The sequence below is a fragment of the Bos indicus genome, chromosome 12 (assembly GCF_029378745.1).
Source record: "Bos indicus isolate NIAB-ARS_2022 breed Sahiwal x Tharparkar chromosome 12, NIAB-ARS_B.indTharparkar_mat_pri_1.0, whole genome shotgun sequence".
Taxonomy (NCBI): domain Eukaryota; kingdom Metazoa; phylum Chordata; class Mammalia; order Artiodactyla; family Bovidae; genus Bos; species Bos indicus.
In genome coordinates this window covers 72,325,684-72,350,764 of record NC_091771.1, presented here as the reverse complement: position 1 = coordinate 72,350,764, position 25,081 = coordinate 72,325,684, and the positions used below count along the sequence as shown (strand labels likewise).

Below are 25,081 nucleotides of genomic sequence, written 5' to 3'. Positions count from 1 at the left end.
TCAACACACATTGCTGTTTTAATTTTTGGAAAAAAGAAACACTTTCCTTAGAACATTAGGTTTAAGAAACAAAAGCTCAGTTAATCCACAGTCTGTTTTTAAAGGAAAATTGACAGCTTAAACTTAAAACCTTGTGTTTAAAAAAATTCTGAAAGTTTTAAAGTGGCCTGTTGTGCTTCCAGGGAACCTTCTTCAACATTAGGACCATGCTGCTGATTCAAGAATAGAACTGGTAAAATATATGCACAGTATTGTTTTTAGACTTGGAAAAAAAAAAAAAACCTTAAACTTGAACCGGAATTTAATTATTTCTAACTTTTTAATGCTATTAAAAACATTGATAATATATAGTAGGGCCTTTTGAAAGCCTGTGTGCTCTAATTTTAAGATAATATGATGGTAACAATTAATGAGGATAGGGCTGGAGAGGATAGTACCAATTGACAGATAATCACATATCCAGCATTGTTCAAAAGCAGTCTTTCTCACCTGTCTTGGATTAAATATCAGTTTTATTTAAATTTACATTTTCAGCCCATTGCAACCTAATCAATGATCCACTGAGCACGGCTAGCGTGTAGCTCAGCCACGGGCCCCTCCCCCACCCCACAAGTTCAACCCTCACACTGGTCCCTGGGGTGTTGAGGATCCCACCCATCCTGAGGGTGGATTTCATAATAATACAGGATTGTGAGTTTCTAGCTCTCTTGAATTTCCTGTACTTATTTCTAACTGGGTTACAAACAGGTCAGGGACTGGCACTAGTGCACAGACCACACTGTCACTACCATAATTAATCTTTGCAACAGCCTTCTGAGAATCAAGAAGGCAATCTCCACCTCACCTTTTAGACAAAGACCCTGAAGAGCAGTGGGCTTTCCAACTTTAAGAGCCCACACTCACCAGGTAGCAGAACTTGTATCCAGACCCAGTCAGTGCCCAGAGGAGCCAGTATTTGTCCCTGACTCCAGAGCTTGTGCTTCTCCCCATGTGCTTGTGTCATTTTAACTACATGTGCAGGAAGAACAGTTTGGTTTAGGCCATCAGATGAGGACCTCCTCAAGTACACCTTCTACAGTCTACAAACCTCCTTCATCCACACCCATCCTGTTCTTTCCTGGTGATAAGAATCACCAAGGTCAGTGATTCCACACTATGTCTTTGGATGCTCTTAGCTCATCCATCATCCCAACCAAAGCAATGGTTCAAGAGCAGGAACTGTATTCATTTTCCATACAAAGAAGCTGAGATTCAGAGGTTGAGATGCTTACCCAAGCATGTAACTAAGACTATGTGGCTGTAAGGTGTCCGGAGCCTATTTATCAAGGATGATCCCATTCTAATGTCCTGGCCCCTTGGCTGGTTACTGCTTTCCCACACCCACAGTAGTAGAGAAAGGACAGAGCAGTGTGACTGACTCCAAAACCAGGGCTTTCTGTTATCCCAGGATACCTCTTAAAATCTCAAAGTTATAAAGTTGAGAAGGAAGGCTTGCTCTCAGTCATCATTTGTTCATTCCACAAACACTTACTAAGCACCCTCTGTGCACAGACACTCTGCTGGAAGCCATAATCAAATAGTGAACAGGGTGCAGTTTCAAGTGCCCTAAACTAAGCGAGAAAAAGACCCCATGTGACCATTCACACTCAGGGCAGGCTACATGTACAACAGAAAGAACAGGCCCCTTGTTTAAAAATAAAGTCTCTCAAGATGGTGACACAGGACACTAACCAAGTATGGTTCAGTTTAACACAAGAGGTGCTCAGGGTAATACACAAATCTGAGTTACCTAGGATGATGACTGATCTTAAGGTGACTTCCTAGAAGTGGTGACTACCGGGCTGACCCTGGAGAATGAGGATACCTCCCCTACATGGATCTCCTCTATTTTTTAGACCAGAGGGTATTGAGAATCACTGAGTCATCATTTTGACTTACACATCAGTCATTAAGAGTCTCCCCCACAGTACACCCTCATCACCTACCTCTGGAGCTGTGATACATGCCCAGGGGGGAAATGGAGATATGCTGTCCTGACCTCCCTTCAGGGACTCATTGTGCAGCAGCTATAAGTGCTGCCAGTGGGAAACTTTAAACCACCAGCCCCTCTGGGGGCAGCCTGTGTGCAATGACCCATCTGGGAGGAGGTGTAAAGGCTTGGTCATTGGATGTGTCAGGACAACCCTGAAAGGCCATCGTCACTCCAAACTCCCATGGAGTCAGCTCAGGTCGTCTGTCCAGGGATCCAGCTTGATCCTTCCCTCTGCCTTACCCTGTTTCTTCCCTCTTGATTCCACAGTGTTGACCCCAAGGGCACCCCGATACACATCCTAGCACTAAACTCTATCCGAGTCTGCATCCCAGAGAACCAGCCTGCAACACGTATCAGAAAACATTTCAGTATTTGGGGAGGATTTTTATTGAAAATTACTGGTTACACATGTACTTATAACATTTAGAAACCCCCCAATAACATACAAAATGATAGAAACAAGGACCTTTAGTGTGAATGTAGTTACCTTTGGTTTAAAATTCACAATCTAATGTTGTCTGACCAAATGAAATTAAGTTATATATTAATAACAAAAGACAACTATATGTTGAACCATATGAAAGTGCCATTTTATAGCTTATAAAAAGACTGAATGTTAGCAGTTCCACAGGGTTCAATCTAAAAGAAAAAATTCATTAGCATCTGAAATTTAGAGAACATTACACTTATGTATAACTCATGGGTAAAAGATATAGTTAACGAATTAAATTAGTAATTAGAAAATACATAATACTATGGCTATTGACAGTGGTGAGTACCATAACTTGTAGGTTGCAGCTCAAGTGGATCTTAGGAAAAAAGTTAGATTTATATACTTATACTAGAAAAATGATGACATTACTGATCTCTTTTCCATTTAAGAATGTAGAGTAAAAACCTCAAAGTTAAGGAAAAGTTGAAGGAAAGAAAGAATGATATGATGAACTAGGGAAAAAAAAGAGAGCATCAATCAAGCAAAAAGTTGATTCTTTGAAAACGGGAAAATGTTATGCAAGATTATTTATTGAAAAAAGGCTAAAAGAAAATTAAAAAGCCAAAAGAACACAGAGATGCTGCAGAGATTAAACATACAAGATATTGTGAATAGATTTATGTCAATCAAGCTCAAAACTCTCAGGAAACAGATTCCTCCTAGAAAAATGAAACTTATCAAAATGACTCTGCAGAAATAACACACTGAAGAGGAAGCACATAATTACCCAAAATTCCCCAGACAATGTGGCTGCACAACGCTGTGACTGTGATTAATGCCACTGGATTGTGTGACTAAAAATGGTTATATGGAAAATTTTATGTTATATATACTTTACCACAATTTGTAATGTAAAAAAATAAAATAAAATCCTCTATCTAAAAGGCAGTCTAGCACACATCTGTCCTTCATTAGCAAATCCCCTAGAAGGGCTCGTATTTTGAGAAAGCATATTTTCTCCTCCTTCTATTTTAGAACATATAATATTGTCCTTCTGTATATTTAACCATATATGCATTTTTTTGTTGTTACTTAAACTATACTATATTGTATGTTTTTCCTACCAGTGTTCTCTGTAGCATTTTAACCAGAGGTCTTTTGGTGGAAAAATGGATCCTAGTCATGTTAAAGGAAGTGGTGACACAAAACAGCAACTTCACACAGTCTTCAAGTAAACAAAATCCTGGATATAATTGGAAAGTAATATGTAATTATGGTAACAGCAAAAAACATCTGTGACATCTTTGTCTCAAATCTTAGAAAATGTGTTTGGCTCTGGAGTCTCTCAAGACACAAAACCTGAGAGACAGCTTTTACTGGTGGCCTGCACCTCTAATTTGGATAAGAAAGCAAGTAATATAACATTTAAATAAACATAATACATCCTTTTTCAAGAGCTTGAAATTACTGAGTGAAGTTGGAGAACTAACATCTTGTAATGTGTAGATATTTGTTGCTGGTGTAAAAAACGTACAATATAGTTTATGCAGTGCAAAACCTATTGTAAAAAAAAAGCCTTTGGAATAGACATGAACTCATGGTAGAATCACAGTGTTGACTTTAAAATAGTTAAGGCTGAGGGCTGTCCACTGGAAACGTTCATAACCACAAGGTCACTGTGAGAGATATCTGGTTACCCTTTTGAAGTACACCTGAGGGAGAAAAAGACAAAAACAACATGTTTAACAGTTTTAAAGTCCTCCTCCTAAAGCAACACATTTCTAGGTTTCCTTCTTCATGTGAAGCAATCATATCACTATTGAAGGCACAGTTTTAAAAAACAAAGGTTGTATTTATTCTATGGAGGAAGCAGCCCCATTAAAACCCTCAACGGGGCTGGGTTTAATGTCAAATAACCTGTAAATCTGCTAGATTGCTGATCATTCTGATTCACAGATATGCTTTATCACTATAGTAAATTGATAAGCAAAATCATTTTATTCCCTGAAATACATTAAAAACAGGGTAACAAAGAGGATAGGAAAACTAGCATCTGAACAGGGTTTGTCATGTTTACACATAAAAGGAGCAGAACAGATTTGGATGTTAGTATCAGGTTATGAGAAATGCTGGACTGGAAGAAACACAAGCTGGAATCAAGATTGCCGGGAGAAATATCAATAACTTCAGATATGCAGATGACACCACCCTTATGGCAGAAAGTGAAGAGGAACTCAAAAGCCTCTTGATGAAAGTGAAAGTGGAGAGTGAAAAAGTTGGCTTAAAGCTCAACATTCAGAAAACGAAGATCGTGGCATCCCTTCATGGGAAATAGATGGGGAAACAGTGGAAACAGTGTCAGACTTTATTTTTCTGGGCTCCAAAATCACTGCAGATGGTGACTGCAGCCATGAAATTAAAAGACGCTTACTCCTTGGAAGGAAAGTTATGACCAACCTAGATAGCATATTCAAAAGCAGAGACATTACTTTGCCAACAAAGGTTCGTCTAGTCTAGGCTATGGTTTTTCCTGTGGTCATGTATGGATGTGAGAGTTGGACTGTGAAGAAGGCTGAGCGCTGAAGAATTGATGCTTTTGAACTGTAATGTTGGAGAAGACCCTTGAGAATCCCTTGGACTGCAAGGAGATCCAACCAGTCCATTCTGAAGGAGATCAGCCCTGGGATTTCTTTGGAAGGAATAATGCTAAAGCTGAAATTCCAGTACTTTGGCCACCTCATGCGAAGAGTTGACTCATTGGAAAAGACTCTGATGCTGGGAGGCATTGGGGGCAAGAGGAGAAGGGGACAAAAGAGGATGAGATGGCTGGATGGCATCACTGACTCAATGGACGTGAGTCTCGGTGAACTCCGGGAGTTGGTGTTGGACAGGGAGGCCTGGTGTGCTGCGATTCATGGGGTCGCAAAGAGTCGGACACAACTGAGAGACTAAACTGATCTGATCTGATCTTTATCTTTTATAAACTCTGATTGACAGGCACTGAAACACTGGCATATATGTATGAAATATCCTGGTCTTTAATTTGTGTGGCAGAGCAGTTATAAGGCCTATAGAGATGTGATCTGTGGATAGTGGGTCCCAAGAATGAAAAGAGAATCAAATGCTTTAACAATGACTCAACCAAGAGACTTCTTTTAAATGGAAGATGATATGCAATAATAGGACAGATCTGTGCCAGACCTTTGAGCTCTTGAATTCTACCAAATTCTAGCTGAACTGGAAGAAATACAGCTATATCAGTATTTTTCAGTACATCAGGTATATCAGTATTTTTTCAGTGTATAATCAGAAAACAAAGGAAAGGAAGTGCTGTCAAGTTCCACAATCATCAGTTTTTAGTAGCTGTATTATATCTTGGTTCCTTACAGATGCACATAACAAAATAATGTTTCACAAGCCCTGACATTATTTTATCCTTGAACATGTTTGTGCAAAAAATGATTTCAAGTGCAACTCTTTTCTTCAAAGAAGAATGTGAAAAGTTTCATTTGAGTCTTTAAAACAGAAAATGTATCCTCTATCAGAGATTGACTCGTGTCACAAACTGGGTTGCTTAGACATATGATTCCAGATCTCTTTTATAAAACCTGACTGCAAGTGCATTGTGGGTACTGTAAACAAAGTTATCGTGAGAGAGAATGAACTTCACTCACGAAACAGAAAAGCACTAGGACACCTACCTTCATAGTAAATGCACTTTCTTACTCTCTTGTTGCTAACATAACCTGCTATCCCCAAAACAGCTCTGCCCATGAAATGCTATCTATTTCAATGTCACTTAAGGAGAAAAATAAACCCTCCAAGAATGCTTGGGCCCACTGGCTGAAATCTGAGGCTATTTCCACTGTAATGGAAGCACTTAAAAAAAGCCTTTGGTGGGAGTACAGGGGAGTTTAATTGTATATCATCACCCTCCTCCGTTTTATTAAGATATACATATTTTGTGATTATGTATTTACTCTTTTGGTGAAATTAAAAACAGTTAAAGGAAAAAAAGAAAATTCATTTCATTTGCTACTGCTTAATATTCTTTCAAAAATCATCTGGTTCTTTTCTCCATAACCCTTCTCACTACAATTTTTTATAAAGAAAATATTATTTTTAGCAACTTTTAACTGAAAAGGACTTTGTTTCATGGTCTGAAATACCTGAACTGAATACTACAAAGGACCTTCAGCAGTTCGGCACCCCTGATTTAGAGTCTCTAAAGTGACCTAGAAGAACTATGGGTTTATTTGTTTTATTATTGGGAGGCAAGGTTTCTACCTACAGGCTTTTACAAAATGATCCCACTTTTATACCGTAAAACGCTCTATATTCTCAAAGCACTTAAGCATCTGCTCTCTCATCTGATCCCTGTGATGTGTGAAGATGACAGCAGGGCTCTCATCCTGCTCTACACACAGGTGAGGACCGGAGGTTCAGAGACCTTGGGGACACAAGGCTACATGGATGCTAAGTGCCTCCTCGATCTATCCAACTGGACCAGGCTCCTAGAGCTCGGATATGAGAATTTTATAACTGTTGGGCTGTATTAAGTGATTTCACGAATAGACAAAATGACACCTCTGATATACACTGGGAACAAAGAAACTTCAAAAAACCTCAACCTGATGTGCTTCATAACAGAACAGAATGGATGACAAGCATTTATTCTTGGAGCTGAACCATGTCCAATCTGAAAGGCTGTTGCTGAACCATGAAAGACACCACTATTCTTGGCCTCCAGAGGAGAATTAAATTTGGGGCCAGTGATGAGGCTTGATCACTCAGAGCTTTTGTGTAATAAACTTTTATTAAAGTATAAAAGAGATAGAGAAAGCTTCTGACATAGACATCAGAAGGGGGCAGAAAGAGTGTCCTCTGATAGTCTTTAGGTAGACGTTATATAGCTACTAGTAGTAGTAGTTAGCCGCTCAGTCATGTCCGACTCCTTGAGACCACATGGACTGTGGCCCGCCAGGCTTCTCTGTCCATGGGATTCTCCAGAAAAGAATACTGGAGTGGATTGTCATTTCCTTCTCCAGAGGATCTTTCCGACCCAGGGATCTAACCCAGGTATCCTGTATTGCAGGGAGATTCTTTACCATCTGAGCTACAGGGAAGATCCATATAGCTACTAGCAGCATGCTAATTAGAGAAGGAAATGTCTCAAAACTCAGAGACTGGCACCAGGCCCCTAACACAACATGCATTTTGAGATAACATTGGCAAAAGGTGAATTGTCCCTGGCCATAAAATAATTGACATGAATCTTGAAGAAAGGCAGCTTTCAAAGCAAATACAGTCTCATTGTCATAGCTTAGATAACATTTGCATGAGTAAAACATACTGGTTTGTCAAGTCAGTTCTCAGTCTTAGGGGAAACCCACTTGAAGACAGAGTCTAGGGTAAATGCATAGTTCATTTACATAGTTTAAGACAAACCTGCCTCTTGAGAAACCTCTATGCAGGTCAGGAGGCAACAGTTAGAGCAGGACATGGAACAACAGACTGGTTCCAAATAGGAAAAGGAGTACGTCAAGGCTGTATATTGTCACCCTGCTTATTTAACTTATATACAGAGTACATCATCAGAAATGAGGGACTGGAAGCAGCACAGGATGGAATCAAGATTGCCAGCAGAAATATTAATAACCTCAGATATATAGATGACATCACCCTTATGGCAGAAAGTGAAGAGGAACTAAAAAGCCTCTTGATGAAAGTGAAAGAAGAGAGTGAAAAAGTTGGCTTAAATCTCAACATTCAGGAAACGAAGATCATGGCATCTGGTCCCATCACTTCAGGGCAAATAGATGGGGAAACAGTGGAAACAGTGTCAGACTTTATTTTTGGGGGGCTCCAAAATCCCTGCAGATGGTGACTGCAGCCATGAAATTAAAAGATGATTACTCCTTGGAAGAAAAGTTATGACCAACCTAGATAGCATATTGAAAAGCAGAGACATTACTTTACCAACAAAGGTCCATCTAGTCAAGGCTATGGTTTTTCCAGTGGTCATGTATCGATGTGAGAGTTGGACTGTGAAGAAAGCTGAGTGCCGAAGAATTGATGCTTTTGAACTGTGGTGTTGGAGAAGACTCTTGAGAGTCCCTTGGACTGCAAGGAGATCCGACCAGTCCATTCTGAAGGAGATCAGCCCTGGGATTTCTTTGGAAGGAATAATGCTAAAGCTGAAACTCTAGTACTTTGGCCACCTCATGCAAAGAGGTGACTCATTAGAAAAAACTCTGAGGCTGGGAGGGATTGGGGGCATGAGGAAAAGGGGACGACAGAGGATGAGATGTCTGGATGGCATCACCGACTTGATGGACGTGAGTTTGAGTGAACTCCGGGAGTTGGTGATGGACAGGGAGGCCTGGCGTGCTGCAATTCATGGGGTCACAAAGAGTTGGACATGACTGAGTGACTGAACTGAATTGAACTGAACTGAAGACAAACATTTCCATAAGAAAAATGCTTTGGTTAGATCAAGGTTTGAGAAAAGTTAAGTTCAGGTGGAACCAGGTATTCTTATGGCAACACAGAATTTTAAAAGAAACCTGTTTTTAAATTTGTATCAGTTCAGTTCAGTCCCTCAGTCCTGTCTGACTCTTTGCATCCCCATGGATTGCTGTACACCAGGCTTCCCTGTCACCGACTCCCAGAACTTACTCAAACTCATGCCCATAAATCGGTGATGCCATCCAACCATCTCATCCTCTGCCATCCCCTTCTCCTCCTGGCTTCAATAATTCCCAGCATCAGGGCCTTTTCAAATGGGTCAGTTCTTCGTATCAAGTGGTGAAAATATTGGAGTTTCACCTTCAGCATCAGTCCTTCCAATGAATATTCAGGACTGATCTCCTTTAGGATAGACTGTTTGGATCTCCTTGCTGTACAAGGGACTCTCAAGAATCTTCTCCAACACCACAGTTCAAAAGCATCAATTCTTTGGTGCTCACCTTTCTTTATTGTCCATCTCTCACATCCATACATGACTCCTGGAAAAACCATAGCTTTTACTAGATGGACCTTTGTTTTCAAAGCAATGTCTCTGCTTTTGAATATGCTGTCTAGGTTGGTCATAACTTTTCTTCCAAGGAGTAAGCGTCTTTTAATTTCATGGCTGCAATCACCATCTGCAGTGATTTTGGAGCCCCCCGAAATAAAGCCTGTCATTGTTTCTATTGTTTCCCCATCTATTTGCCCTGAAGTGATGGAACCAGATGCCGTGATCTTCGTTTTCTGAATGTTGAGCTTTAAGCCAACTTTTTAGTTCTCCTCTTTCACTTTCATCAAGAGGCTCTTTTGTTTTTCTTCACTTTCTGCCATAAGGGTGGTGTCATCTGCATATCTGATGGTATTGATATTTCTGCTGGCAATCTTGATTCTAGCTTGTGCTTCATCCAGCCCAGCGTTTCTCATGATGTACTCTGCATATAAGATAAATAAACAGGTTGAAAGTATACAGCCATGATGTACTCCTTTCCCGATTTGGAACCAGCCTGTTGTTCCATGTCCAGTGTTTACTGTTGCTTCCTGACCTGCATACAGATTTCTCAGGAGGCAGGTCAGGTGGTCTGGTCTTCCCATCACTTGAAGGATTTTCCACAGCTTGTTGTGATCCACAGAGTCAAATGCTTTGGCATAGTCAATAAAGCAGAAGCAGGTGTTTTCCTGGAACTCTCTTGCCTTTTTGATGATCCAGCGTTCATTGACAACTTGATCTCTGGTTCCTCTGCCATTTCTAAATCCACGGTTCACATACTGTTGAAGCCTCGTTTGGAGAATTTTGATCATTACTTTGCTAGCCTGTGAGATGAGTGCAATTGTGCAGTAGTTTGAGCATTCTTTGGCATTGCCTTTCTTTGGGATTGGAATGAAAACTGACCTTTACCAGTCCTGTGGTCACTGTTGAGTTTTCCAAATTTGCTGGCATATTGAGTGCTGTACTTTCACAGCATCATCTTTTAGGATTTGAATTAGCTCAACTGGAATTCTATCACCTCCATTAGCTTTGTTCATAGTGATGCTTCCTAAGGCCCACTTGACTTTGCATTCCAGGATATCTGGCTCTAGGTGAGTGATCACACCATTGTGATTATCTGGGTCATGAATATCTTTTTTGTATAGTTCTTCTGTGTATTCTTGCCACCTCTTTTTAATATCTTCTGCTTCTCTTAGGTCCATACCATTTCTGTCCTTTATTGTACCCATCTTTGCATGAAATTCTCGTTTGGTATTTCTAATTTTCTTGAAGAGATATCTAGTCTTTCCCATTCTATTTTTTCCCTCTATTTCTTTGGATTGATCACTGAGGAAGGCTTTCATATCTCTCCTTGATATTCTTTGGAACTCTTCATTTAAATGGGTATATCTTTCCTTTTCTCCTTTGCCTTTAGCTTCTCTTCTTTTCTCAGCTATTTGTAAGGCCTCCTCAGACAACCATTTTACCTTTTTGCATTTCTTTTTTTGGAGGATATAAATTTGTATAGAGAAGGGGAAAAGTATATCACTAGTAGTTTGTTTCCTCTTGCAACTTCAGAGAGAGATAAAAAATGTCTGACACTTGCAGCCTATTCCCTCTGTTTGGAGACCCCTGGTCTTCCTGCCTGTTACCCTCTCATCTCCAATTTTACATGTTGAAGTTCTAAACTCCCCAGTAGCACAGAGCACAGTACTTCATAATGTGACTGTATTTGCAGACAACATCTTTAAAGAGGCAATAAAGTTAAAATGAAATCATGTAAGTGTGTCCTAATCTAACAGACTGGAGATTCCATAAGGAGAAACCAGGACACAGGCTCACACAGAAGGAAGAGCATGTGATGACACAGATAGAAGATGGTGTCTACAAGTCAAGGAGAGAGAACTCAGAAGAAACCAACCCTGCTGACACCTTGACCTCAGGCTTTCAATCTCCAGGGCTGTGAGGATATAAGTTTCTGCTGTTTAAGTCTCCTACTCTTTGGTCTTTGTATGGCAGCCCTAGCAAACTACAGCCCCCCTTAGCTTTATGTATCTAAAAGGTACTTTCTCTACTATTTCATGGATCATCCAAAAGGGTCAATCAGACCCAAAAGGGTCAGCTCACCTGAGCTATGAGTTCAAGAAAATGTGATGTAGAAGCACCTTCTCCCAGATGTTGGGTTTTCTTTTAAGGTGAATGAATTCAGTTCTATTAGAGTGAAAGCTTGTGACTTAGGCTAGTGCTCCCCATGTTATAGCTCTGAACAATGCAATGATATCTGATGCTTGCACATCAAGAAGCTGATAATTTGACAGCTTCTACTTCTAACAGGTTGCAGAGTATGCACAAGTAATGTCAAGATGGGATGAGAATTAAGAAGTGCATTTCTTTTTGTAGAGGTGACCTGAGCCAGTGGCAGGACCGAAATCCACGAGTGAGTTTCTGCCACCCTGTGAGCTTTGGTGACTGGCCTTACCTCGGCTAATATGTGACAGGAGCAGTGTTCTCAGGCTTGACACAGAACACAGTACCTAGGACAGCACCCAGCCTTCCTCAATAATTCCCCCTCTGTGCTTTCTGGACCAGCTCTGTTACCTTGGGTGAGCCCTGAACCCACTTTCCTCATCCATTACATGGGATAAAAATGGACCATCAGGAGAGTAAGTGAAATCATACATATGAGAACTGTAGAAAATAAATTATAAAGAACTACACAAATGTTATATATATGAGAACTGTAGAAAATAAATTATAAAGAACTACACAAATAAATTATAAAGAACTACACAAATATTGCCATTAATATTGTTAGAGTAGGTGCAGGATTACTAGACCAGGAATCTCAAGATTTCTAATTCTATGACCTATGTCTGCTTCAGTATGTATGTTACACTTGATTTAAAATATTTACTGAAAGAACAAATTTATAATTCTGTATCTGCTGCAGACTAGCCTAACACCAGTTATATACATAGGGCCACCTTCCTTCTAAAGCACCTTAGTTTCCTCATCTGTACAAAGAGAGAGTTGAATCCTATTATCTTATTATCTGGACCAATCTAAAATTCTGTGTTCTATTTCTCAGTACTCAATGTCATGATAATGTAGTTTTAAAATGAAGACTTTGACATACAGGTGGGAACACCTCTTTTTGATGTGAAATGCCTAAGGTTAAAAGAGCAAAAGGGTTTGGGAGATTCCTGGCTCTTGAGGTCTCAGGAGGGATGGTCTGACTTGGAGACATTCTAGTGGATAAAAGCACTCTGTGAATTTCAGGCATAAAAAAAAAAAAAAAAAAAAAAACAGAGTTCCTTGTTCAGCTTCTCAACATTTGCACACAATGTAAGTACTTATGAAAATTTCAGAACACAGACTTCCTTTTCCTTAAACCTAAGCACAAACTCTAACTCTGCCAACTCTTCAGCCAGCTCTGAGACCCAGGAAGTTTCCTACAGGATGAGCAACGGAAGGTCCTGCTCTGCATTTCCTCATTTCTAGAGAGGATTGAGAGGAGACAGTGAGGAACTTAGGCCACATTTTAGATAAATCTTTCATATAGAAGTATTTGAGCACTGGGACATATTTTCTTTAAGACATTTTAAATATTACACAAATAATCTTATTCTATTTACAAGTGAAAATCTGGGAGAGGCAGAAAAGAATGAAGAATGGAAAATATACCCATAGTTTAACATCCAGAGATAAATTTTCAGTGGGGAAGCCAAATCCCACCCTGAGCCATGCATCTTAAGGGGCTAGAACACCAGACCTTCTTTCCCTCCATCTATCTTTCCATCAACCCCAATCCCACTCCCATCTGGTTCCAGAAAGATATACAGATGGCTGCATAATAGTGGCTAAGCCTCTTAAACCAGACCTTGGTTACCACTACACCTCTGTTAGGAAGATACCATGTGACCTGCATGTTACTCACAGAGCCCCTTCCTCACACCACACACAGTGCTTAGTGCTTCACACATCTCATCTCTGAGAAAGTGTTCTGTAAACCTTCAGGCACCATTCAGACTACAGTGTGAAGGTGTTGTGAGTTCTTAATTTGTCCTGATGACAATTTCATCTTCTAGAATATAGAGGAAGCATGGGGGACAAATGGACCTCATTCTAAATAACAATAATTAGGGAAAAAGTGATAATTTCAGGTAAGAGTTTTCTTTATAGATTATAAAACAGAAGAGACCTACACCTTTCTCTGGAAGATCTATCTAGAATCAAAATATTCCAAGATTTTTCCCCTTAAACTCTCAAATTTCCTGGATATTTCTCAACAGAACTTGTATCACAAATGTGCTGAACACCAATCAAAATGAATGTAAAAGGTCTGCAAAATGATGGTGTTCAGTGCTCCATGAGAATCTCAACTCAGAGTCCGAACATGTGGAAAGTCGAATCCAAAATCTCTGTCTCAGGCACAGGTGTGTGCACACAGAAGGGTTCACACATCCCGACCCCACCCCCAGCACTGCTGCAGATTCTCAGCAGACCTGCCTTCCACCTGCCACATGTTGTTAAGACCCAGTCATGAAGCTTCCTCTCTGGTGACTTCTAATTGAAAAGAGCGCAGAGTGCTTGTTCCCAGACCCTTGGTGGAGATCTTGTGAAGAATGCACCCTGGAGGCGAATTTTAATTACAGCTTCCCGCAGCAGGCTCACCTCTTTTGCCCTTTTGGTGTAGACAGCAGCCTCCGCCTCGCCCAGTTGTTGCACCATCTTGTAAAATAAGCTGTTTCTATCTTGCAGCAAATAATGTAGCTGACTATGTTCTTTCTGTGTCCCTGAATCCCAAACCTGTTAACAGCAGAAAGAAACCCATGAGCATACAATATCCCCCAGTAACATAACTCAGACAATATTTCAAAAAGGGGCAGGTCGGGGAGAATTTGGGTGGTAGGACTGATATTTAAATGGTTTGATTCCCCTGTTTTTCTAGGGAGACAAGGGCCCAGCCCGACCTTTCATCATTATATGGTTATAGAAAAGGAAGAAAATGAAAACTTTAGAATATGATTACTAGAACAGGACAGTCTGTAGCATTTTATATTCTGCCCAGGGCATTTGGGGTTGTTATCATTAGTCAGTGCTTTTAGCTCCCAGACTCTGAGCTTTGAGGGCTATTTATACAGATGCATAGAGCTGGGAAAGGTCTTGGTTCAAGAAAATCAGACTACATTTATCTAAAAAGTAGGTTGACATCATACAAACCACATGACAGTGTCCTGACAACAAATTAATTGTCAAGTTGAATTGACAATCTGAGCAATATTGGGGGGTGGAAAGTAAATGCTTCCGGAACTTCTTTAGCATCCTGGATTATGTCAGCCCGTACTGGAAGGACTAATGATGAAGCTGAAGCTGAAGCTCCATTACTTTCGCCACCTGACAGGAAAAGCGGACTCACTGCAAAAGACCCTGATCCTGGGAAAGTTTGAAGGCAGGAAGAGAAGGGGATGGCAGAGTTATGAGACAGTTGGATGGCATCACCAATTCAATGGACATGAGTTTGAGCAAACTCCAGTAAGTATCGAAGGACTGGGAAGTCTGGAGTCCTGCAGTCCATGGGGTCACAAAGGATCGGAAACTGAGAGACTGAGTGACTGACCAACAAGAGGGGCAGAATCCCTTTTCCAAGAGGTTAAGATGCTTCTTGAAGTTGGCTGTGTCTGTAGTTTATTATTATGAGAGTGGAAGGCTGGCAAAAAGAGCTGATATATAAGCAGCTTCTGCAGAACTGCTCTGCACAGAAGGAATTTCTAGAAATCCAGTTTTCTTTTTGGATAAGTCTATAAAAGCAAACAAGAAGTTGAGCTCCAGATTGAAGTGATCACAGCCTGCACAGCACATGGGGCAGCCCAACCTGAACTGCCTAGGATCTGAATCTGTTTTCACAAATTACCTTTATCTGCTTCTTTCTCTTTCTTTCTTAAGCTGCTTGCCTTTCACCCCTTTTATTGCTCATTAACAAACCTGCTAATAGGAAATTGAAAGGGAGAGGAAGGGGTACTTAACTCTGCCTTTCTACTTTTGAGTGACCTTGGTTAATGGTTATGGAGGGGGAAAACGTACCTGAAACAATTGACCCAAATAATAGAACTATAAAAATAGTTTTGATGTTAAGTGGAATTTAATTCTTCATTTAGGTCATATTTAGAATAAATGTATCTAAAGAGAATATGTGGTATGGGCTTACCTGGTGGCTTAGTGATAAAAGAATCTGCCTGCCAATGCAGAAGTCCCAGGTTTGATCCCTAGTCCGGGAAGACCCCACATGCTGTGGAGCAAATAAGTTCATGCACCACAACTACTGAGCCCACATGTCACAACTACTGAAGCCTGAGCGCCTACAGCCTGTGCTCCACAACAACAGAAGCCTCTGCAAGGAGAAGTCTGCACATTTGCCGCAACTAGAGAAAAGTCCAAACAGCAAAGAAGACCCAGCACAGCCAAAAATAAATTAATAAAATTATTTTTTTTTAAAAGGAAGAGAATATGCTGGAACTCTAAACAAGACACAAGTTATTTTTTCTACACATAGGTATTGCAGTTAACTTCATCCTTTGTATTTAATTGGAACCATTTTTTAAAGTCTCACAAAGGTCATATTCCTATTAATCTTTTGCTTATACTGTGAATCATTGTTAAGAGCACCTTTCTCAAAAGAGTCCAAGAATAATTGTCTCATCCACATAATGAATTTTCTATATGTCAGTTGGGAATGTCAATTTAGATGCCGTGAATGTGCAATTTTACTTAAGCATAGCATAGATAGAACATAACTGTTCCTCCTGATGTTGAGGAAGAAAAACTGCAGTTTTAAAACACAGGTGTCCAAATATCTGTGTTCAATTAATCTATGAAAGATTAGGTAAGAATATATATTGAAGAAAAGACAGTCTCTTTGCTAGATAGTTCTGGGAAAGCTGCATACCTGGAAATGAAAGAAATTAGAATACTCCCTCATACCACACATAAAAATAAACTCAAAATAGTTTAAAGACCTAAGATTAGACTGTGTACTATAAAACAAAAGGAAAACACAGGTAGAGAACACTTTGACATAAATTGCAGCAATATTTTCTTTGATCAGTCTCCCAAAGCAAAAGAAATAAAAGCAAAAATAAACTGGATCTAACTAAACTTAAAAGGCAAGACGTTAGGGGCTACAAGAGCTAAGATGGGACATAGACTGAAAAATAGCTGGAAACAGAATTTTACCAACTTAGCTTTTACATTTACTAGCTTGATCAAAGGAGAAGGCAATAGCAACCCACTCTAGTACTCTTGCCTGGGAAATCTCATGGACGGAGGAGCCTGGTAGGCTGCAGTCCATGGGTCGCAAAGAGTTGGACACGACCGAGCGGCTTCACTTTCACTTTTTACTTTCATGCACTGGAGAAGGAAATAGCAACCCACTCCAGGATTCTTGCCTGGAGAATCCCAGGGACGGGGGAGCCTGGCAGGCTGCCATCTATGGGGTCGAATAGAGTCTCACACAACTGACGTGACTTAGCAGCAGCAGCTTGATCAAAGATTCCAGATATTTCAGAACAAATAAACATAAAGCAAATCTAAATTCTCTTTGTGTACAGAAAAATAGGTATAGTTTTGGATTTTTTTCATCCCTTATAATAAAAATCTCGTATAATTTCCCACTATGTGCCCACCCTTTCTGTAACAAAAGTTAAACTATAAACTAAATCACACATTAAAATTGGTGTGATAATAATCCCTGAACCCCAGGATCTCTCCAGGAAATCCAATCCTGAATTACTTATCAAGCTCTAGTAGGTTAAGTAAAAACACATTATGTTGGACAAGTAAGTGAGTTACATAAGCTCAATGAAGATGTGTTTATGAGACCTGTTTATGTGCAGATATTCCTGGTAGCTGTCTAGACATAAAAATTAAATGGACCCACTGCAAGATAATGGCAACCCACTCCAGTGTTCTTGCCTAGAGAATCCCAGGGACGGGGGAGCCTAGTGGGCTGCCTTCTATGGGGTCACACAGAGTCGCACACGACTGAAGTGACTTAGACGCAGCAGCAGCAACTGCAAGATAACTTGATCCATTCATGGGCAAGATGCCATCAGTGAAAAAGAGGAATGCAAGGAGAGGTGGGTGAGTGCATGGAGAGGATGGAGTTAAAGCCTGTTAAGAAATGATGATAACAATAGAGATAGAGCCCCACTTATCGACAAGTAGAGTTGCAAGGGGAAGGTCTGTGTCATATCTCTGTTTATGGTCGCCAGGTGATGACACAGGGACAGCTGTCCAAACTTGCATAGTGGGTCCCTCATTGGTAACATGGGTGCCCGTGATTTTCTCAGTGACATGGCAATGTGGCAAGAATTAGCTCAAAATCCTTTCCTAGATCTTGAAATAATAAATTAGTCTCTCACCAGGGGGATGATGAAGGCCGGCTCATGGTCACCTCCACAGTCACTTTCCCAAATCTGCTGCCTTTGCTCATAAGCACTCCCCTCTTAAAGTAATCTCTTCTCCCCAACTGTGCTTTCTACCTCCATATTAATTATTTTCCTTTGAAAAATTGAGTGAAATCTTTTGGAGTTTTTGAAGGAGTTTCCACTTCTGAAATATTCTAATTGCAGCCATGTAGGCTTCTGAAAGAAATGTTCCATGAAGGTGAAAAACAGAACTTAAGTAAAACTCTAGTTAGGTATTATCTGTTTTGTGCTTTCCAAGTGGGGATATTACAATAGTTTCTGGTTTTGATTTCTCTGGGAAAAATTCTACTGAGAAGAGGTTTGTGTTGAGGAAGAAACATAAAGAACATAACATCATAAGACTGACTATAAACAAAAGAGGTGGAATCGAGTTTCCTGTCCCTGGTTTTGGTGTTTCATTATTCATTTCTAAAGAAATCTCTAGCTGCAGACAGTGAAAATGTTGACCACAGACAATACTGTTAATGCAAGTGCAGATTGTCACACGCTTCTTTGTTCATGGTTCTAGGGAGAATTCAGGTGACATGAAGACTGCAGTGTGCAGGAATTGGAGGCAACAGCTGTGCTATTGGCTTCGGAGAAAACAGGTCACAAGCACCCAGCTAATCCTAAAATCTGTAGGAAGAACCCTCTAATGTAGAGACAGTAATGAGTCTTAGGAGAAAAAGGATTTCTAATTTGTCTGTCTTGCTCCACTATTTTGGAGCAAATGAGGACGATTGACTTAGTTGCTGTTATGACTTTTATGCTTAATCATAACTTAGATGCTGTTATGACATCATTAAGATACTTAAAATTAAGAGAATTTCTTTGGAAAATAAAATTCTGAAATGGTTTAATGAACCAAAACTGGGTAAATCCATTCAGAGAGCCAACACATACACAAAGCTATTAACTGGGTCACAGTTGTTTCCCAACAAGCCTTTTCTCTTGTTCACTTACACTAAGCAAAACCATATCCATTTAATCATTTCAAGATATTGAATAAAAGTGACAATTTAAAAAATATATAATCTCTAAAGTGAAAGTGTTAGTTGCTCAGTCATGTCTGACTCTTTGCGACCCCATAGACTGTAGCCTGCTAGGTTCCTCCGTCCATGGAATTCTCCAGGCAAGAATACTGGAGTGGGTAGCCCTTCCCTTCTGCAGGGGATCTTCATGATCCAGGGATCAAACCTGGGTCGTCTGCATTGCAGGCATATTCTTAACAGTCTGAGCCACCAAGGAAGCCCATATTATGTCAATATTTCAGACTAATTATACTCGATCTCTAAGATGAAATTTTAGGCAGCTATTAAAACAGTGATATAGAAAATTAATTCATGACATGGGGGATTTTAAGAATATATTGCTGCTATAAAATTCTGCTGATGAAATACTCTGTTTTGCATAAGACTAATTATCAAACTATTAATACTTCTAATTTTATCCAAATAATATTATACCACTATACAACTGTTACTTTCTGGTGGTGCGTATTTTGTAATCTTCCCTTTATGAGATTTAAAAAATTTTTCCTATTTTTACCTTGCACATTTATTGCTTTTTTGTAACAAAAATATATTTTTATGAGTTAGGCTCTTCATTTCAAAAAACAGAATAAAGGAAAATATCCATCTATTTTTGTGTAGAAGTATTCGTCAGTGCAACAATATGTAATTATTACACCTTAACACTTGCAGTGACAGGACTTTATGGTGACAGCAGTGTTGGTTATGCCCTTCCTTCGTCAGCATCTGTCACTTCCCCAAGCCCCTCCCCCAGGCTAGCAGCCCTCCCTGTGAAGCATCAGGCTTTGCAGAAGATTGACTTGTCTTTATATCCTTAAAGCTTTCAGAACAAACAATCACTTGCTTTCCAGAAAGGAACTGGTACAGGCATCCCTCAGAGCTATTGCGGGTTCAGTTTCAGAACACCAGAATACACTGAATATTGCAGTAAAGTTAGTCACATGAATTTTCTGGTCTTCCAGGGCATATAGAAGTTATGTTTACACTCTACTGTACCCAAGCATGTGTGCAATAGCATTGTGTCTTAAAAAAAATAATGTACAGACCTTAACTTAAAAATAAGGAATTGCTAAAAAATATTAACCATCATCAGAGACTTCAGTAAGTCATAGAAGTAATATCAAAGATCACTGATGTTACAGATCACCAAAGCAACTGCAATGATAGTGAAAATGTCTGATATATTGTGAGAATTACCAAAAGGTGACACAAAGACATGGAATAAGCAGATGCTGATGGAAAAATGGTGCCTATAGACTTGCTCAATGCAGGTTTATGACAAGCTCTCAATTTGTAAAAAATGCAGTATCTGGGAAACACAGTAAAACAAGGTATGTCTATAGTTCTAAAGCAAGCAATAAAAATAAGATTGCCTCAAAAATTGAAGGTTTGAGAGAGAACATTATTTGTGATGTTTTTGCTACATTGAAAGCCAACTGGTAATTAGAAGCTCTAGAATAACATACAAGCTTTACACCTGGGGTGAATGGAGCACAGAGGACAATCCCCAACCCTGAAGCTGGGGGATGCCTATCTCTAGGTGTTCTGAGGTCTAATCCTGTTATTCCTACCAGAAGAGTCAGCAACCTCAACCAGCTCAGACTGAGATGTAAACACAGGGCCAAGCTTACATCACCTGCTGGGACCTCCCCATGACATCATTGATGACCTCAATCAGGGAACCTTAAACTTAAGGTCTCCCAACACAGGAGTGGGAAGAGCAGCTTCACAGTGAAGGATAAGATCCTTTCCTGGAAACAAGGTCATTCATCACAAAGGTGACAGGCTCCAAAGAGAACCCTTGCCTTTCTCTTCTCCCTCCATCTTCCCCCATTCACCCAGATGCTCAGTCTCTGCACCCAGAAACCAGCGTCAACCTGTCTCTCTGCTCTTAGACCCCATGTTCAATCCATCACACAGTCCACTTGGCTCCACTTCTTTATCTAGCCCAGGTCCCACCATCTCACCATTTCCACTGCAGGCACCTTAGACTAAGCCAACAGTCTAGAGAGGGTACATTCTAAGACAGTGAAGATTGAATCTGGAGAACTGAAAGACCATCAGTTTGGTTTTAGCTGTAAAGGAAGGAGGGAGAACAGAGTGAGACAAAACTAGAAAGTTGGGGAGGGACGGGCAGTGCACTGCTTCATGAAACTACTTTAAATATTTGTTCATAGACATTGACCAAGAGAGAGAAAATTTGAGATTATAGAAATGTATAACCTCCTTACCAGGAGATATTGGTGAGTAAAAGACACTTGATCCTTGGAAGAAAAGTTATGACAAACCTAGACAGTGTATTAAAAAGTAGAGACATTGCTTTGCTGACAAAGGCCCATATAGTCAAAGCTATGGTTTTTCCAGAAATCATGTATGGATGTGAGAGTTGGACCATAAAGAAGGCTGGGTGCCAGTCTAAGAATTGATGCTTTTGAACTGTGGTGCTGGAGAAGACTCTTAAGAGTTTCCTGGACTGCAGGAAGATCAAACCAGTCAATCCCAAAGGAAATCAACCCTGAATATTCACTGGAAGGACTGATGCTGCAGCTAAAGCCCTAATACTTTGGCCACCTGATGCAAAGAGCCAACTCACTGGAAAAGACCCTGATGATGATAAAGATTGGGAGAAGGAGGAGAAGGGGATGACAGAAGGTGAGATGGTTGGATGGGATCACCGACTCAATGAACATGAGTTTGAGTGAGCTCTGGGAGATAGCAAAAGACAGGGAAGCCTGGCATGCTGCAGTCCATGGGGCTGCAAAGAGTTGGACATGGCTTTAGTGACTGAACAACAAACCAGTAAGTAAAACATTTAAAAAATGAATGTATTTGATAATATTAAGAAAGCTGACTGGTTGAGAGGGTATAGATGTTCACATCTGCGGATCAGGTGCTGAGTGATAACACTTTAGGACTGACCAGGCGACATGTCTTCCAAATTCTGCCTTCTTCAGTTTCCCTAACCAACCACACATTTCAAGCTGACAGTACTTCTAAGAATTAAATAATAAAAAGAATCTGTTACCATGAATGTCATTAATGCTGTAATACCAAAAACCAAAAATAAGTATTCAGGGTACATATAGGAACAAAGAATTTAATTGAAAAGACCCTTAACTGAGCTGGAGATCAAGCCATCTTTCTGCTGTTATTTCTAAAGCCTGACAAAGGGCTTGAAACAGGTACATTTCACAGCATCATTTATTTGCTATGGAAAAATGGACAGTCTTCGAAACACAATGTTGAGAGGTAAGACCAACAAAGTGACAGGTAAAAACTTGTATACCTGTGGCAGATTCACGTTGATGTATGGCAAAACTAATACAATATTGTAAAGTAATTAACCTCCAATTAAAATAAATAAATTTATATTTTAAAAAAATTAAAAGTAAATAAATAAAAATAAATGGAAAAAAAAAGGTTACTTTTCCAATCAGCATTCAAGAACACAAAATGAAGGACTAAGGATGCCTGACACAAAACATTTCCAGAAATTAAGAGTCACTGTTCAGCAATCTTGAATGCTACCCCATCTCTCATGAAAGTGTGCAGGTAGAGCCTGCTTCCTACCATGATGTCTAGTCCAGGTAGCCAGACACACTGCTTGGAGCCTAGAGCATCCTTTTGGTTGGGGATGCCCCATTTCTGTCATCTGCCTCCCCAGAAGGAAGCACGTCCAGCTTGGGGAATGAGACTATAAGCACTGTCTCAATGCTGACAGCCTGGTATCTACTCAGTGCCCCACTGATGATCCCATCTGACAATGCATGTGAAGTAAGGACAGGAGGTGATATTCCAGAAGCTGCCCAAGAAGTCAAAAGAGATGGTACTATTTTCCTTAGACATAAGGAACTGTGGGTATCATTGACCACTCATTAGTGATTATTACCTGTTTTGTATGGACCATCAAAATACCTTAAAGTATCTTGCATTCCCTGAGATTATTTGCCGCCAAATTTTTTCCTTTGAGGAATGCTTTTCTTATGTTATAAAGCTACATTCCATTTCTCATTTATTAAAACTGAGCAAGCAATAGAGGGAAAGGACAAGGAAAGAGATAAAACGAAAAAGAGAGAGAAAAGGAATAGATGGAGGAAGGAAATAAAGTTAAGGAAGGAAATATTAAATTACTAAGGAAGAAAGAGCCAACCAAACCTGGAAAGGAAGATACTAGACAGAAATCCAGAGACCAAAGCCTGGAGCCTGCCATGTGTAAAGAAAAGAGCTATTGTTAAGAGACTTTCTGGTTGTTTAGTCTCTCATCCCTGATTTGCCTTTCTTTCCAAACTCTCATCTGTGATGCAGAAGCTGGGTCTCTGCAAGTCACAGCAACAGTTCCGAGACTCTTTTGCCAGGTGGCCTTTGTTAGGTTCTGCCAGTAGGGGGCACTAGAGGGAGACTGAAGGTGGGAAACACGGCTAATGTGCTACCTGATTCTGCTACTAGCATCACCTCAGCATTGGGACCTGACTCCAGCTTCCAGCTATTAGCACGTGGAGAACCAGCCCCATCCTGCTCCCTTACAAATATGACCAGCAACCGGGCAGTGACCTCTCCTCAGAGGTCCGAGCATCAATTCTTCGGGGCCTCTCTTCCTAGTTCTCAGGTCTGGAGATCTATCCGAGGATATGGTAGCTGCTTTCTAAAATCATTACCCCAGTGATTCTAGCCCTCTAATCCCTATGTAATACATTTCTTATATTAAATCCTTTCAGTTAAAAAATACTGTTTTTCTCATTAGGCCGTTTCTTCTCATGGACTCCCGAGACATTCTACAACTTTAGCCATCAACTTCCCAGCAGTCTAAGTTCGAGCTATTTTTTTTTTTTTTTTTTGATAAGGGAATCCAAAAATGCTGAAACAACTATGACACAGTGAAAATGACTGTGTTCTACTCCACTAAAATATGGAGCTATAACTTGGGTTTGGAATATTTTAAGTTGGCCATCATAAATAAATGACAACTCAAACTTTTAATATGAAGATATAAGATTATTGGATATATTATTTAATAGTACATTCTCAAAGTATAGTTAAGTACTTGAGTAATTTTCAGGAATGAGAGAAGAAAGTAAGAGAAACATTAATGGAGGTTCCTATCAAATTTTACAAGGAAGGATACATTGAAAATTGAACATAAATGGAAATAGCTAAAATGGTGAGGGTCTTACCATTATCCATTTACAGTCAATAATGTTGCTCAACCTGTGTGCAATGGTCAGCACAGTGCACTGGGCAAATCTCTCATGAATTCTTTTTTGTATGAACTCATCAGTTCTAGAAACAAAGAATTTGATTTAATTCAGTAAAGACAGGAAAAGCAGACTTAAGACCTAAAAATATCCTACGATATTTTTACAATGTTTTTAAAAATCAATACTTTAACATATAGTCTTGTTCCTAAATAACTAAGTATAAAAAGTCTACTTAGAAATTTACTATTTTTCATAAAATGATGGAAAATTAGTCTTCCCTCCAAACTGCTTGAAACTATCAGGAGCTGGATTTAAGAATTCAGCTCTTTTATGATGCCTCATAACAACATTGACACCATATAACATGTCTTGGTTTTATCCTTTGTTTTCTGGAATTAATATTACCAACAGATATCCATGAGGCCAAGCGAGCAGTTAGAAACATTTTGAAGATTCACTAAATGTTTTCCATTTACCACATTTACAAGTCAGATTCAAGATTTCCTGGGGCTCAGCTCCATACCTTGGATCCACGTATGATGTGGCTTTGTCAAGAATCAATATCTGATTCTTCCTGAGAATAGTCCTGGCAAGGCACACCAGTTGTTTCTGACCAACACTCATGTTCAAGCCAGATTCTGCTAATTCAGTATTCATTTTAGCAGGAAGACTTTTGACAGATTCTTTAAGTTGTACCTGTGGATAGAAAAGAATGACATTTTTCTAAGCAAACTGTTACTGAAGTAGACAAGCCTCTTAGACACTAGAGCTTTGACATCCTCAGGACTTCTTACGTATCATATATGTACAGCCAGATGATGGGGAGAGCTCCTTCCAGTGAATGTTCACTGAGAAAGATGGTGGAGTCAACTCAGGACAGGAAGATCTCAGTGTCCCCCATTCCCATCACAGGACATCCACCAGAAACCCCACCTAGGGGTTAGTTAAGGAA

General features: G+C 39.9%; 1 protein-coding gene across 1 annotated transcript in view; it reads right to left on the bottom strand.

The window, feature by feature from the left end:
- Window positions 1-2,444: 2,444 nt before the first annotated feature.
- Window positions 2,445-25,081, bottom strand: part of LOC139186117 (ATP-binding cassette sub-family C member 4-like) — a 177,629-nt gene continuing 154,992 nt past the window's right edge. The window contains exons 28-31 of the mRNA XM_070799893.1: window positions 24,653-24,825; window positions 24,106-24,211; window positions 14,113-14,247; window positions 2,445-4,177 (exon numbers count right to left, since the gene is read on the bottom strand). Coding sequence (XP_070655994.1) covers window positions 4,139-4,177; window positions 14,113-14,247; window positions 24,106-24,211; window positions 24,653-24,825 — 453 coding nt within the window. The 3' untranslated portion in view covers window positions 2,445-4,138. The remainder of the gene's footprint in view (window positions 4,178-14,112; window positions 14,248-24,105; window positions 24,212-24,652; window positions 24,826-25,081) is intronic.